This window comes from Cryptomeria japonica, chromosome 2 (assembly GCF_030272615.1).
Source record: "Cryptomeria japonica chromosome 2, Sugi_1.0, whole genome shotgun sequence".
Classification (NCBI taxonomy): Eukaryota; Viridiplantae; Streptophyta; class Pinopsida; order Cupressales; family Cupressaceae; genus Cryptomeria; species Cryptomeria japonica.
In genome coordinates this window covers 668,805,737-668,822,064 of record NC_081406.1, presented here as the reverse complement: position 1 = coordinate 668,822,064, position 16,328 = coordinate 668,805,737, and the positions used below count along the sequence as shown (strand labels likewise).

General features: G+C 35.8%; 1 protein-coding gene across 6 annotated transcripts in view; it reads left to right on the top strand.

Annotated features, from left to right (window-relative positions):
- LOC131034005 (serine/threonine-protein kinase TOR) overlaps nt 1-16,328 on the top strand; it is a 158,360-nt gene that overhangs the window by 20,710 nt on the left and 121,322 nt on the right. For all 6 annotated transcript variants that reach the window (XM_057965334.2, XM_057965335.2, XM_057965332.2 and 3 more), the window contains 6 exons: nt 5,030-5,128; nt 5,403-5,562; nt 5,785-5,928; nt 6,019-6,188; nt 6,401-6,605; nt 6,704-6,904. In XM_057965334.2, the coding sequence (XP_057821317.1) occupies nt 5,030-5,128; nt 5,403-5,562; nt 5,785-5,928; nt 6,019-6,188; nt 6,401-6,605; nt 6,704-6,904 (979 nt within the window). The remainder of the gene's footprint in view (nt 1-5,029; nt 5,129-5,402; nt 5,563-5,784; nt 5,929-6,018; nt 6,189-6,400; nt 6,606-6,703; nt 6,905-16,328) is intronic.

Here is a 16,328-nt window from a genome sequence, read left to right as displayed (position 1 = left end):
TTCTCAGCTTGTTGCATTTGATGACTCGGATAGTGAGCAAACTTATAGTGCAAGTGCAAGTGCAAGTGCAAGTGCAAGTGTAAGTGGCATTGGCATTGGTTCATGTAATGCCAATGTCAATGTCAACGATGAGGACGAGAATGAGGATGATGAATTAGAGAATCCATTTGATAATTTAACTTTAAGTTTAAATTGTTGAAAGTTGAAACAATGATACTTGAATATTTAGTCATTTTGATATTAAACTTGATGTAAATGATGCTGTTATGGTATGATCATGATGCTATGATTACAAGTTTGTTGGTTTTGTTGTTTATATGATGGTATGTGACATGCTAATCTTAATTGATGCTTTTATATATATATATATAAACGTATATTTACATGTTTTTGTACTAGCAAACCCAAACCCCTATTCAAAATTTTACCTTACCGGCATACCAGTTCTTCGAACCTGAACTGGTGCCCAAACCCGAACCCTAACCCGAACCGGCAACTTAGTTTAAAATAAAGTGTTTTTAAATTTTAGCATAAAGTATAAAAATTGAGATACAATATAGTCAATGCAGTAAGAAAAATATTGCTTTTAATTGTGAGTTCTTCATTAGATTGAACAAGGAGAGAAATATATCTCCTCAACTTGGACTTGTGACTAGTAGTGTGTTTCCTGGTCTGTGAACACCCGTAATCACCCGTGTTCCTCACACCATGTTTTGGGCCATATGCAAAGGCACCTTCCTGCTGTTAGTGACAATGAAAGTAAAAAGGTTCTTGCTCAGCAACATTCAGCATGTGAGGAACCCGCCAAATACATCAGCAGCAAATTATGCAGCATTAACACCTAACTGGTGCCTTTTTCTTCATAGTGATAATTTCCTACATGACTTCAACTCTACTTTGGAAGCTGATATAATTTTATTGTAGCGATTCAAGATATTCATTTTGTTTGGTAAAAGCACTTCTGTAGAATGGGCTGTTTATGTTTCTGGTCGTAATGTAAGAGACCAAGAGGAATATATGTGTTGTAGGATGTTGTGTACAGCCCATTTAGCATTTTAGGAAGTCAATTGCAAAGATTTCTTGGTATTGGTAAGGGCGATATGGAGGGAAGACTCTTTCTTTTCAAGTCATTTGGCCTTAACTTTGGAAGAGGGTGATGGTTGTAAAGGGTGATAAGGGCTGATAGTGTGTTCTACCTCTGTTTTGCTGTGCAACGGGTTGGATAGAGAAGCATCACTAAATGCAGTAGGTGGTGAGGAACACATCCTGGCCATTGGTAAAACAAAAGGCCTTTTGTTTTGAGTGAAAACAAAGAGCAAGAGGTGTTGTTAATCTCCTTAAACAAATCAGCAGCAGATAAAACAATTGTAGGCATAGTGGGGGCCAGATGGCTACCAGAAGAAGGGACAGTGAATACAGATTTAACAATGATGGGACCTGATTTTTTCAGCAGATGCAAATCTTTGGGAGTTTGGGACATAAAAACCTGCTATTCCTGTTGGGGTATACTGTCACTTTCTAGGATCACAGGGTTATATATAGTCACATTAGCTTCCGTAGAGCATTACTGAAGTGGAGAAATAGATAGTGCCTTTTCCATTTTGGATGCTTTAACATTTCTAGGTCCGTATTTTCTAAGCTTTCTGAGAAGAAGTACTAACAAGTAGACATCTGCTTTGGCAGTTTTGATTATCTCCTTCTATAGATTTTGATTAACTTGGAATTATTTTTCATTCTTTCGATGTCAATTGGTACCTAGGGAGAGACGATCAATTTATTTATCCAAAGCATAATGAAAGACTCATTTTATTTATCCAATGATAGATAAAGAAATACCTTGGTGTCTTTTTTATTTGTTGGCAGGACTTAGAATATCTGGTGCAGTTATTTGGAGATTGAGCTATGCTAATTTGAAGGGATAAGCTGATTTTTGGATTCTGCTAAATTAAGTCCTATTTATGCCATAAAGGTGACAATTTATTTCGTATGCTTTAATATGAACTGATATTTTATTGGTATCTTGTGCCACAATCTCTTTTTCCTTTGTCTGAAGCAAGGTCAACCACCTCTGTTGGTGGGCTTTGGCATTGAAGGCATGTTGGATTTGCCAAATCAGCTTTTTTTTTGTCTTTTTGGCTGACCACTTTTTCCAGCTAGAGGTGAGTGCTAAGTCATTTCCAATTTTTTTTCTATTTTTGGGTCAGGCAGAACAGATGGATGCAGTCTTGTGGATGAGTTGTCTAAGGGAGCATTACATTTTAAGTATTCACTGGTCGTGGAATCTGGTTCGCTCAAGCAATTCGTAATCCCTGAGGGTTGCTGGGGTATAGAAACTGGGAAGGGACACAAAAATTTCTTTCTTTCCCCATCTAACTCTCTCTGCAAGTAATTCCTTGTCATAATACAAGACTGCAAAAATCAGCTGAGGTCTGCTACCACTCTTTGCATTTCAAGAAAAACAAGAACAATCTGTAAAACTATAGAGTAATTCAGTTCAAACAGGGGCAACTGCTTGCCCAGGACTGATTTACACCTTTGAATCCAGCTGAAAATGCTTAAGAGGTCTATTTATATTTCTCTGTATTAGATTTGTAGCAAGAACAGAAAGAATTCACTTTCTATAGTTTTTTCTCTAATGTTACTGGGTTTGCCAGCTACTAGGCCGGATCTGGGTTTGGTTTGGTACGCATGTGGGTGCGCCTGATTTTGAAGTTCATGAGTTGGAAGAAAATCCATTAAGTGTGGAGATGCTTGACTTGAAATCGGGGGAATGGGAAATGTGCAATCCTTTGCTAGGGAAATTAATAGATAGCGCTTCGTCCACGTGGCTTTCTTTGGCCATCTTGGCAAAACTTATGTATTTGAAAAGTTCAAGGGAGATTGCTGTTGTTATGAGTTGGAGAGCAAGCGGTCCGGAAGGCTGATGAGTGTGAGACCATTGGTGTCGCCATCTTCTCCTCAATGTGTTAAATACTTATGTTTAGCATGCAAGGTCGGATTGGTTAAATACTTCTGTTTTGCTAGGGAAATTCATAGATAGCGCTTCATCCACGTGGCTTTCTTTGGCCCTCTTGGCAAAATTTATGTATTGGAAAAATTCGAGGGAGATTGCTGTTGTTATGAGTTGGAGAGCAAGCGGTGGGGAAGGCTGATGAGTGTGAGACTGTTGGCATCGCCATCTTCTCAATGTGTTAAATACTTCTGTTTAGTGTGCAAGGTTGGATTGGTTATAGCGGGATTGATCATATAGAATGGAGAAATAAGTTTCCAGATGTGTATTGTCAAGGAGATTAAGATGGAATGTAAGAAGGGCACAAAATTATGAATGCAAAACCAAAACTTTAAAAGTATGGTTGGAAGTATTAACTTTAAAATTTAATAATTTTAATTAATGTGTAAAATATTTATATTAATTTTAAATTTAATATAATATTATTTTATTTTAATAAATAATACATTTGACTATATTATTTTATAAGATAATTTAATTTCAAACCTATTGGGGGACTTAGTGTAGATACATATATTTATATATTTATGGTTTTTACATTTTTTTGTGTAAACGAATCCAAAACAAACCCAAACCCCAAAAAGAAATTTAACTGAACTGTTGAATTGGATCCCCAAATCCGAACCTGAACCCAAACCTGAATTGGCAACCTTGTTTTTAACTTGAGCAGGGAGGAAATCTATATAATATTGACATAATTCTCCACTGATCTAAACATAACATTGATTTATCCATTGTTAATTTAAAGATTTCATATCATAATATTTATTCCTCTAGACTTGATATAATATAGGCCACGGGCTAAAGGATAGAATAGAACATAAAATACTCGAATAGGTTAATACTATGTTGTACCTAGGTATACAAGAAATGTTTAGTGGTGACATGGAAAACTGCTGATTTATTTTTCTATTGTGATATACTGAAAGACAGAAATAGTTTCATTGCGTTTTTGTATTGTGGAGTTTTTAAGCTTGAACTCTTTTACTTTTAAAGATGCCTTTTCTTTATTACTTACAGATACAGTCCTGTAGTAAGTTTCAGAGAGTGGAGCTTATTCTTTTCCTAATGGGTTTTTTTGGGTGTAATCAAACCTCAATACTAAACAGATAATTGAAGACTGCCTTTTTATTGGAGAAATGTGCAGATTCATCATAGAGAAGACTGTTTGGCTTGTAATACCTACTTTTCAAAGGGCTAATGCTTATTTGTAGTGAGATACCATTAAAAACATTGGAACTTTCCTTGATAACTTCATTTATGTGCAGACTGAAGACAAGATCTTCATGTTTTAAAGTACATCTTAGGGAAAATTATTTTGCCATTTATGGCAGAAATGAATAAAACAATATAGATGAAATCTAGTAAAAGAGGAATCTCCAAGAGATTGATTGCAGATATGATCCTATTTGGAACATGTTGGATATCCCGAATGCTTAGTAAAATATTCGCAGCATATCTCCATGTTTGATGTGAAAATGAGTTGCTTTATATGAAGTCAATTAAAACTGGAAGCATTTGGAAAATTAAAATTACTTTTAAGAATGTTAAGTTTTACATATTCAGATTGCCATCAGTTCATATTCATTTGGATGCCTAAAGTTTTACCTTCTAACTAACTGCCTTGGATGACCCTTATAGCAGCTGATTGGGCTGCAATGCTGCAGGTAAACAATTTTTTCTTAAAAGTAACAAAGTCTGCTTTCTGCATCGATCTGCCGATCTTATATAATTCAGGCCCCAAACAACTCTTCAATAATTTTTTCTGTTTTGTTTGAGATCTCTTCTGCCTACCGCTTAGAGTTGCTAAAGATTCTATTATTTCTTTGTTGTCAATTATTCTACATTATTTCTTACTTCTTTGTTAGCTGATCATTCTCATAAATTTTGATGAAACATTTGTGACTTTAATGGTTGCATGTGTTAGATTTGTTAATGTGTTATGATTTTTTGTTTTGGGTCCAATTGAAAGATTTTCTTTTACATTCTATGGGTTTTCATGTCTTTTGTCAATGATAGGTACTATCGTATGTTTGAGGCAACACAGGATGGGCTTGGGAAGAATGCTAGTGTTCACAGTATACATGGGTCACTGCTTGCAGTGGGCGAACTTTTAAGGTAGAAAATAATGTGAACCTTTTGTGGGCTATGCAGTATTTAGTTGATGCTTCACTTTTTGCTATAGTTGTATATTTTAGTTTTCATGAAAAAGTATTTGTATATATAACTTAACTAATTCATGTCAATTATTGAATGATTTGAGTTCAATCATTTGAAGTTGAAACGATAACTTTGTTTAGAAATTATGCTTTTGATATTATAATAATTTATGTTAATAATTTTTTAACCTTTTTTTAAATGTATATACTACTTTGATATCTGGTTCTGTCAGGAATACAGGAGAGTTTATGATGTCAAGGTACAAGGAAGTTGCAGATATTGTTTTTAAATACCGTGAGCACAAGGACAGGCTTGTACGGCGCAGCATTACATCATTGCTACCTAGAATTGCTCATTTTCTGCGTGATCGTTTTGTCACTTCTTATCTTAAGGTGATTTCAGTGTATAAGTCTTGCACTTGCATTTAGGGATCTGCAGGCAGTTATGTTCAAGACGATGAAGTCTATAATTTATATTCATCATATGCATGTCAAATAGGATTGTAGAGCTGACGTAGTTCCTTTAGAGATTTACTTTGCTTGAATATTGGGAATAATTCATCACATGTATTCTAATCTTCATTAGTTTGGTATATCTGCACCTGGATGTGACAGATATGCATGGATCATATTCTTGCAGTTTTGCGGACTCCAACAGAACGTGCAAGTGGATTTGTTGCTCTTGGTGAAATGGCTGAAGCATTAGATGGAGAATTGATCCATTATTTGCCGACAATAACCTCCCTCATACGTGATGCTGTAATATGTTATGAATGCTTCTTTGTGCCTCAGCAATCTTAACAAGTTGAGAAGAACTTACTTTTATTCTGTAATTATAAAACTTTGCAGATTGCTCCACGCAGAGGCAAGCCCTCAATGGAAGCCCTGGCATGTATAGGGAGTCTTGCGAAAGCTATGGGGCCTGCTATGGAAATTCATGTTCGAAGCTTATTGGATGCCATGTTTTTTCCTGGTCTGTCACCTACACTGGTTGAATCACTTGATCAGATAGCTTCTAGGTAATTGGCCTGGTAGTAAATCAAAGTACCATTTGTCTTTTCTGAATCTTCAAATTTTACAAGGGCTATACATAAATTGAAGACCGGTGCTTGTTATGAAACATAGTATACCTTATTATTACATATGTTTATCTATTTTTGTTTTGCATTCTATATTCTTAGTTCCCTTGCATCTGTACAATATTTGACATTAAATTATTGAAAATTTCCAGTTTACCTTCATTGCTGCCAACAATACAAGACCGGTTACTTGATTGCATATCTATAGTGTTGTCCAAAACTTCATATCGCACTGTGAGGTCCGGTGGAGCAGTAGTTCGTCCCAGCACTGTTCTCATTTCTCAACAAATTTTGGATGCTAATGATCCCACTCTGATACAGCTTGCATTGAGAACACTAGCAAACTTCAATTTCAAGGTTGGCTTTTCATGTGACTTTCAATTGAAAGAACAGTGCAATATATTTGCCCATGTTTGTATCTTTGTGAAGGTCGTAATTTTTCAGTACCAATACAGGGTCATGAACTTCTTGAATTTGCAAGAGATGCTGTTGTTATTTACTTGGAGGATGAAGATGGTGCAACACGAAGAGATGCTGCAATATGTTGTTGTAAGCTAGTGGAAAATTCTTTTTTCTCTATATCTGTGCCATCACAATTTAGTGCAAATCGAGTAGGCCGCCCTGGAGGAGCAAGGCGGCGCCTTCTTGTTGAAGAAGTAAGTTTCAAAAATGGTATTATGTTCCTCTATATGCATTATCCGCTGTAAATTGTTTTATTCCATATGTATGGTTCCTTTGTTTACTGAATGCAGTTTCTTTTACATTTTATAGAACTTAAAATTAAAGGTACTTGCTTTTGAATTTTATTTTATAGAATGAAAATTCATGCCTGCTGATTTCTGACAAAATTACTGTGTTAGTGGCAGAATGTGTACTGTTAAGATCGATGTTCCTGTTTTAGCTGAATTTTATTAAAAAATATGGATGACAGAGAATTGATTACCAACACAAGAAAATTAGAACATTTGGCAAATTCAATGGATTTCTCAGGCCAAAAGAAATGCTAGGTTACATTAAAGTTATAATAATTTGCAGGTGTTGGCCTTTCTGGGATTCTTACAAACTGATGAAGTATTTTTGAGTTATCATAGTCTTTCAGCAGCCTTTGTCCGCTAAATATTACTGCCTCTTTGCTTTATAAATATTAAAACTATACAATCAACTTTACCATTATAAAATATAGTAAACCATATAATGAAGAATAGTTAGGAAAACTAGTTTTAAATCCTGTCTAACACGTTTCTTGATAAATTACATCCATAAATTATAATGAGCTATATTATAGGGGTTCCTGTTTGTTTAGGGTAACTTGGAACATTATTGGATCCTGATTGGTCGGGGAGAACTTTATAATACAGACTAATTTTACAAAAGTAACTTTTTAATATTCTTTCTAACATGATGGTCAATTAAAGTATACAATCAACTTCAAATTCTTAAATTATATAAAACTATATCATAAAGATTTTAGTTTGTGGAGGAGGAAGAGGGCCCCCAACTTGAATGTTGGAGGTTGCATATTCGTTATTGTTATTAAAACATAGAAAAAGAAAGAAGAGTTGGGGTTTTAACTACAAAAAGATATAGAAATACTACTATCTTTTTAAGTATATAATGAAGCTATAAATCAGAAATAAACTATGGATCTGCAACAAACAAACCTAATATGTGTAATGTCCCCACATTTTTATAAGTGACTTAATGAAATTAATTGATCAAGTTGTCCAAAAATTAATTTTATTTCAAAAGGATGAGTCTAGTTAATTAATTTAATAAAAAATAACGTGAAAATGATAAAATAATAAAATAAGTCACTTTATTAAATACATTTCTCCGGCTGTGACAAATATTAAATGTAACCTATTCTTCTAATGTTTATTGGAGGTCCATATAAGGAGGTTACTGGTGCTGTAGTATGTCATGCTCTATTGATTTGATAAGATGATCATGTTTGATGCTTTGTATGAGCTAATCTCTGAGGACGAAAACCTTCAGTAGATTAAAGAGGGGTTGGACAAAATCACGACTTTTTCTGAGAGTGGATTTGCGACGGAGTTCACAGTTGAGCCAAATTTGTGAAGTCTCTGTTGGAGACAAATTTGCAGGAGTTTGGGGTTTGATTTAGAAATTAAGAAATGGATATTTTATCAAACAAGACTATTTTGAGAATGGATGACTTAATATTTGAGATATGATATTATTGTTGTTATCTGAAGTTTGCGATATCATTCGTGTGGGGCCCAATCTTTATTTTGGCTGACTATTTTAAAGTTTGGCATTTGAAATCTTTTATCACTGTGAATATCAAGTGAGTTCTATGTTTATTCCATGTGGGCAATTGGTATTATGTTATGAAATCAGGGATTTGATTGTTGTTATGGGTATTATTACTAAAAAGCAAAGACACTGAGGTTTCTATTAGAATATTTAATTAAATTTTAGTCACTTTTATTTAGTTCTTTTATTAATGGTCATTTAGCTTTTTTGCTTTTTAGTTCGTTAAGTGAAACTATTGCTTCCTTTATAAGAACACATAGTTGCTTTTTAGATTTTAGCTTTTTAGCTTTATTTAGTGCTTTATAACAATTCGTTCTTTTTAGAACATTGTCTTGTAATTCCTTTATATACGGTTATATATTTGTAATTAATCATTCAATTATTTTTCATGGTATCAAAATTTTCGAAAGTTTTTAAAAGAGATTTTTTTTCGAAGTCTCTTTTCTAGGCGTGCTAGGGTTCGTGGTCAAGAGGAATTTTTTTTTTTGCAGGTTTGGGTTAAGTTCATGCTAGGGTTTTTGGGTGGATTTTTTTTTTTGAAATTCGAAAAGGATTTCTGGGAATATTTTTTGTGTGCTGGGCAGATTTCATGCTAGGGTTTTCTGCAGACTTTGCGTTTTTTGAGGTGGCGGCACGGATTTTCCCTGACGGTGTTGAGATATTATTGGGCACGTTTATTTTGCGGGCTTTATCTATTCTTCCATGATTTCTGTCTTCATTTGCAGTGACCTTCCATGATTTTAGTTGTGAGATTTTTTTATGAATTTCCTTTGCCCACGACCTGTGTTTTCCCATTTCTGGGATTTCTCGATTTCATTTGAGGTGCGGATGCGATTTTCTGTAAAGGGACCTAGGTTATTTTCTGCCATAGGGTTTTTTGACCTGCGATTTTTCAGCGACGGCGGCTAGGGCTTCAGCAAGGTTTTTTTTCGAAAAAATTGTGTTATTTTCTGCCGTTTTATTTTTTGGTTTTTTTTGAAAAATCATATATTATTTTTGCAGATTTTTTTTCAGAATTTTTTTTTTACAGGTTTCAACATTGCAGAAATTTTTTCTAGGTTTTTCCAGAATTTCAACCTTTGGTTCCATGCTAGATTTTCGCTTTGGGTTCTCTGTCTTGATTTTTGCCTCAGGAGCTATCTCTTTTTTTTTGGTGATTATTTTTCTCCGACCTAGGGTTTGAAGGATTTTTTTTTGAGTTTTCAGCAATTTGCACATTGGGATTTGTGCCTCGAATTCCATTCTAGTGTTTTAGATTCATTGTGCAGCTGTTTCTATTTTGATTTTTAATCAGATTCTTCTATCTTGTTTTTTGTGCCTTCACAAGATTGACCTCATCCAACCTCGGTTTTCGTGATGGCATCTTTGACCAACATCATGTTGGAACATAGTTAGAAGTTCAACGGCCGCAACTACAACAACTGGAAACAGTGCATGTTGACCATTTTAGAGTATCATTGCCTTGATCAGATTGTTTTGGGCAAGGCTACTCGTCCTACAACATCATGTGTAGATCAAGATAAATTTGATGAACACACTCGAGAGGCTGTCATGCTTATCAAGTTATCAGTTGCAGATGATCAACTCCCTCAGGCTAAGTCACCAAGTTCAAATTTGAATTCGAATTCGAATTTGGCAACAAAAAAAATCGGATGAAGTTCAACAAAGGTAAAAACTTCAAAAAAAAATTCGACATTAAATTCGCTAATATAAATTTAATTTTTTAAAATATATAAATAATAAACTCATTAAATTATCAATATAACTTAAATTTTTAAATAGATTTGAAATGCTATTATAAAATAAAATATATTTGAAATGAAATGGTCAAATTTATTATTTATTAAAATTAAATAATATTATATTAAATTAAAAATTAATATAAATATTTTACAATTAAAATTAAAATTATTAAAAATAAAAATATATTATGAATATATAGCACATTATCTTTATATATTACTAAATTTAAAATTCATCATCATATTAATTTTAATACATTATCTTTATATGTTAAATGGTCGAAGTGGTTGAATGGGGCTCACCCTATTGTATATCGGGCCTTGAATCATTTTCTTTATACATTATCATTATATTTAATATGTATAACGAATTCCGATAAACTCATCTTCGAAAGGGATTTTTTGTAGTGGGACGATCAGAGCAGTTTTTCATGAAATCGATGGTTTTCACCTTGTTCTCTTGCCACAAAAGATTTAATTGATCTTCGTTCCGCGGTTTGCGACAACTGATCAAGCATGGACAACTCGAGTCGGCGTGAGTCTCAGTTTCCCCTCATCCTCGATCCGATCCACAAAAATCCCATCCGATCCATAGAGATCTGGGCGCCCTATATAGCTGGAAGTCTCTATCTCTACTTCATCTATCCCCTTACCCCTCCAAGGCCTAGTCTCCTACACTCATCATCTTGGATGAAGAAGGCTGGATCTGTCTCAGTCCTAATGTGGTCTTTTGTAATGCCTTTCATGTTTGTTGGTAAAAAACCCTTGTTCCAGCACAGGGTAAGGAGAATACGCCTATCCATTTCCGAATTCACAACAACAGAATATATTTCGATTTTAAAAGCCCTAGTTTTGCTCTGTATGAATTTTGGGCCGAATTTGAACAAATTTTCAATGTTTTATTGAAACTCGCTAAATTTCGAATTTCATGTATGAAATTTGGTAAATGTGGTGACTTAGCCCTTAGGTGCCTTCAGGTAAAACAACTAAAGAGATTTGGGATCTCTTGAAGGATCTTCATGAAACATCAAACAAGAGCCGAGCTTTCTTTCTCAAGAATATGTTGTTTTCTATCATGATGGATGAGAAATCATCTGTCCAGGTACATCTTACGAAGATCAAAGACATCCATGACCAGTTGCAAGCTATTGGCCGCACCATGACTGAAGAGGATATGGTAGTGATCACGTTGAAAAGCCTTCCTAGATCCTACGAGCATTTCATTGATACACTCAATATCTCTTCTACTAGTGTTGATTTGAAGTTTCCTGATCTTTGTAACGAGCTTCTACAACAGGATTGGTGGAAGCAGCAGTTTGGAAGCAACGCTAGTTCATCTACTGAATAGGCCTTCTCAGGCAAAGCTTCGGATAAGAACAAGGGTAAAGCTTCGTCCTTCCAGTAGAAAGGACAAGGTCAAGGTCAACCTCAGCAGTCTTCGAAGAAGAAGAGTTTACAGTATAACTATTGTCATCAGTTTGGCCATTTGGTGAAAGGTTGCAAGAAGTTGATAGCATCCCAATAATCTAAACAAGGAGGGTCCAAGCAGAAGGCCAATTCTGCCATGCATCTTGATCAGAAGGAATTTGCCTTCTATGCGTTCATGGCCCAAAGCTCATCTGATGATGTGCAATCATCAGCCTGGTACATTGACTCTAGAGCCTCTTGGCATTTCACACATCGTCGGGATTGGTTTACAAAGTACATGCCTTTCACTGATTCGGTGATCTTTGGAGTAGGCAAAGAGTATGCTATTTTCAATAAGGGCAATGTTCATATTTCATCTAGTGGGAGGGATTTGATATTTCTCAATGTATACTTTGTTCTTGGTATGAAGCTCATCTATTGTCAGTCAGATTATGCAGCATTCTCCATAGCTGGATGTCGTCTTTGGTTTGCACAACTGCAACATTGTTGAAAGGGAGACTCGCACTACAGTTGTTGTTGGTATTGAGGTTCATGGTCTCTATAGACTTGTTGATTCTGGTGGTTCTCAGGAGCTCGCCATGGCAGCTAGGAGTACTTTCATCAGCACTGTTTGGCATCAGTGATATGGGCACCTGGATGTTCACTATCTCTTTCAGTTGGTTCAGGAGGATCTAGTTGTTGGATTACTTGAGATTCAAACTCAGAATCATGGAGTTTGCGAAGCTTGTCAAGCTGGAAAATAGCATGGGACTTCGTTTTCAGATGGTGACGCTTGGAGAGCATCTAAGGTCTTACAGCTCGTTCATGCGGATATCTGTGGTCCCATGAACACTCCATCAGTCACTGGATGCAGGCATTTTCTATTGTTTGTTTATGATTTCAGTAGATGCATGTGGGTGTATTTTCTCAAATAGAAATCAAAGGTGTTCAACATGTTTCAAAAGTTTAAAGCCTTAGTGGAAAAAGAGTATGGCTGTCAAATAGTCACTCTTTGGTTCGACAATGGAGGGGAATTTTTTTCTACAGATTTCACCAACTTCTGTGCATCACATGGCATGAAACATCAACTTACTACACCTTACACTCAACTAAATGCTGTTGTCGAGCGTAGGAGCCGTATAGTCACTAAGATGGCTCAGTTTATGGTGGAGCATATAAATGTTTTAAAGTAAGATCAACTATAGGCAAGAGCAAGCATAACATAGTTAATTTTGCTCTTATGGCCAAGATTCAGAGTATTTATGGGCCTTAAACATATATAGAGGCTAAAGGTGTACCTGAGTATGTGTTGATGACAAAAAGTCAAACTTTTGGGTATGTTTTCAACTTGTGCATAGGTGCAATCACATGGACTAGCAAGAAGCAATAGGCAATAGCTCTTTCCTCGATTGAAGCAGAGTATCGGGGAACTATTAATGCAACTTGTGAGGCAATTTGGCTACGTAGGATGCTTGCAGACATGCAAATGTTTGAACTAGGACCTACTCCCTTGTTTTGTGATAATCAAGGTGTTTTGAAATTAGCCAAAAATCCAGTCTTCCATGAGCAAACCAAGTATGTGGAGCTTCATTGTCATTTCATCCGCAAGCATGTTGAATATGGAACAATGATATTTTTAGTAGTTTCCAACAGAAGATCAGACTGTAGATATCCTCACCAAGTCTTTGACCTCGACAAAGTTTGTCAAATTTAGAGGGCAACTTGGTGTAGTAGATAGAATGACCATTAAGGGAGGGTATTAGGATATTTAATTATATTTTAGTCACTTATATTTAGTTCATTTTTAATGGTCGTTTAGCTTTTTTGCTTTTTAGATTTTAGCTTTTTAGCTTTATTTAGTGTTTTAAGCATTTTAGCTTCATGTTGAAGCTTTAGATTAATGGTTTGTTCTTTTTAGAACACCTTCTTGTAATTCCTTTATATACGGTTGTATATTCGTAATCAATCATTCAATTAGTTTTCAGTTTTGGGTTGTACATTATTGTGGAAATACAAGATCGAATTAGTGAAGAGGAATATTAGGGTTTCTTAGGTTTTTCCATGCCTGTGTGAGCGACATTTAATATTTGCTGGGAGTCATATTAAAATAAGATTCGAGTGCAGTTGAGAGTTTATGTAGTAGAAATTTTTGTAACCTGTAAGAGCGGCAAACCAGTGATTGGTGGAATTCTTCCTATGGTGTGGGAACAAGAAATGCCTACAACTTTGTTGACTTGTGCAATTCTTAGAGTTAGGCATGGGCATTTGATAGTGCAAAAGTATTTTGGCTAATGCGTGAGTGCCTGAGTTCTGAGAATTGTGTTCCTTTGAGGATGTAATTTCAGTTTTATTGGATAAGCATTATGCTGTTTTGTGGGTAGTGTCTTTGCTCTGGCTGGGTGTATCTATCCTTTCTTCAGCCCTGAGTGTTGTGAGAGGTTGAGGCCATTTGGGAGGGCATAAAACCACTACCTGTTCTTCTTATCTGCTCAAGGCTTCATTTAGACGGGTTGTGTTTGGGCACCGGAAATCATATCTCTTTTGAAGCTTGTCATCGTGGACTGAGTGGAAATATTCTCTATCAGCAAAGAGTTCCTATGGTAGGAGTTCTATGCTAAATGCTGATATGAATGCCTAGCACCTTATGTGGTGGCATTCCTATCACTGTGCTTTCATCATTTTTATACTATATAAAACTTTGAGATATTGCAGCAATTAAAGGTCAGCACTTCATCAACAATTATGCTTATGGTTATTGGTTTTATTTGAAATCTTGAATGAATTAAAAAATGCAGATTAGACTTCTACGTGCTACTTGCAAATGGTAGTGGACATTGAAACAATCGATTTTATCCAATTGGTTGTTCAATTTATTTGGAAACATTTTGCAAAATATTTGGGGAATTAAGGAAGGAACATCTCAGTGGCATCGGAGGTTTGGCTATGCCAGGTTGCTCAACTAAGCATTTATGAGTTGGGAAGAGGTTGCATACATCACCTATCAGAGAAGAAGACAGCGAGCACAAGCACACTCCAATTTTGATTCGGAAGCTGAAATAGGTGACAAGCATCCACAAACAGATCCAAGTCTTTATGCGATTCTAAGTGATTTAGCAAGAGGTCAGCAAGAAATAGTTGAAGCTATGACTTGGTTGGCAGAATCTATGAACAACAATATAACCGAGGGAGGCAAAGTGAGCAGCGAACAAATAGCCAAAGTGAATAGTGAACAAGTGCCAAAATGAGCAAGGAGAAGGAATTCAAACTTCCAGGGCAGCAAGTAGAACAGCTACCAGGCCATTAATGCCCACATTTTTGGTAGAACCACCTAGAGGAGTAGTGCAACAAAGGAAGGTAATAAGACCTTTGAAGACTATCGAAGGGAGTATGGAACACTTGGCGACGAATTTCATGCTGCAATGTCTTTAGCAGATTTTTGCACCATCAAATACAAGAAGAGGCCCAAGAATGAGAGAGGTCAAAGCAATGTCAAGGATTTACAACGAAAGGGGGGTAAGTTGTCCATTCTAAACTTTGTTGGATCTAGCCGATGCACTGCTTGTTCATGGGTGCAGAAGTTGGATTCATACTTTAAACTGAATCCGATGGCAGAGTCAAAAACAATCAAGTACACTACTCTTGACTTGGATGGTGAAGCAAATGAGTGGTGGTACCATGAATTCGTCAGCTTGGGACATTGTTGACATCACTTCATATGCTGACTTCACACACTGGTTGATTGATAGGTTTGATAAGGAAGATCCTTAATTATATTTTCGTGAGTTGGCTAATTCGAAGCAAGTTGTTTCGGTAGATGCGTATGTTTCACAATTTCAAAAGCTTTTAGTTATGGTCACTGACATTTCTAAGCATAGATTGGTTGTACCTTTTTTTGGAAGGGTTGATTGAGCCACTTCGTGGTTGGGTAAAAGTCTTGACCCTCCTCTTACCGCTGCCATTAAGAGAGCACAACACATGTAGTTTTCTACCTCAAAGGGAAAGCACAATCATGAGGATTTTAATACCAAGCAAAAGAAGTCATCTCAAGAGGAGTCAAAAGTTCTATCCAAGGCAAGTAAGGAAGATGATAAGAAGTTGGAGAGCTATGTAAGAAGAAATTGTACTTCAGTTGGAAAGAGCCTTGGGAGTGCGATCATAGATGTTGCGGAAAAGGTAAATTGCATTATAAGGAAGATGACATGCTTGGTTGATAGTGGTGCAACTCATAATTTTGTGAGTGATTACTTGGTGGCAAGAAGAGGATTGCCATTGGAGGATTTTTTGCAGGATTCTAGGTTATGATGGTAGATGAATTGAAGATGAGATGCAATAAGAGGGTACCACAAATGAGCATTGAGTTTGATGAGTACATCACTACTGATGGTTTCTATATGATTAGGATTACTAATTTTGATATCATATTAGGAATTCAATGGTTGTATTCTTTTGGATGGTACATTTAGGACTTCCGGCAGATGGAGTTGGAGTTTATGGCGGATGGGAAGAAGATAATACTCAAGGCTTTGGTGGATGAAGTACCATAGGTAGCTACAATGAGGATGATGTCAACAATGAACAATTATGATGTGAATGAGAGGGTGTAATGTCCCCTTCTCCTTAGTTTGCAGATATTCACGGGATTGGCCTATCATTT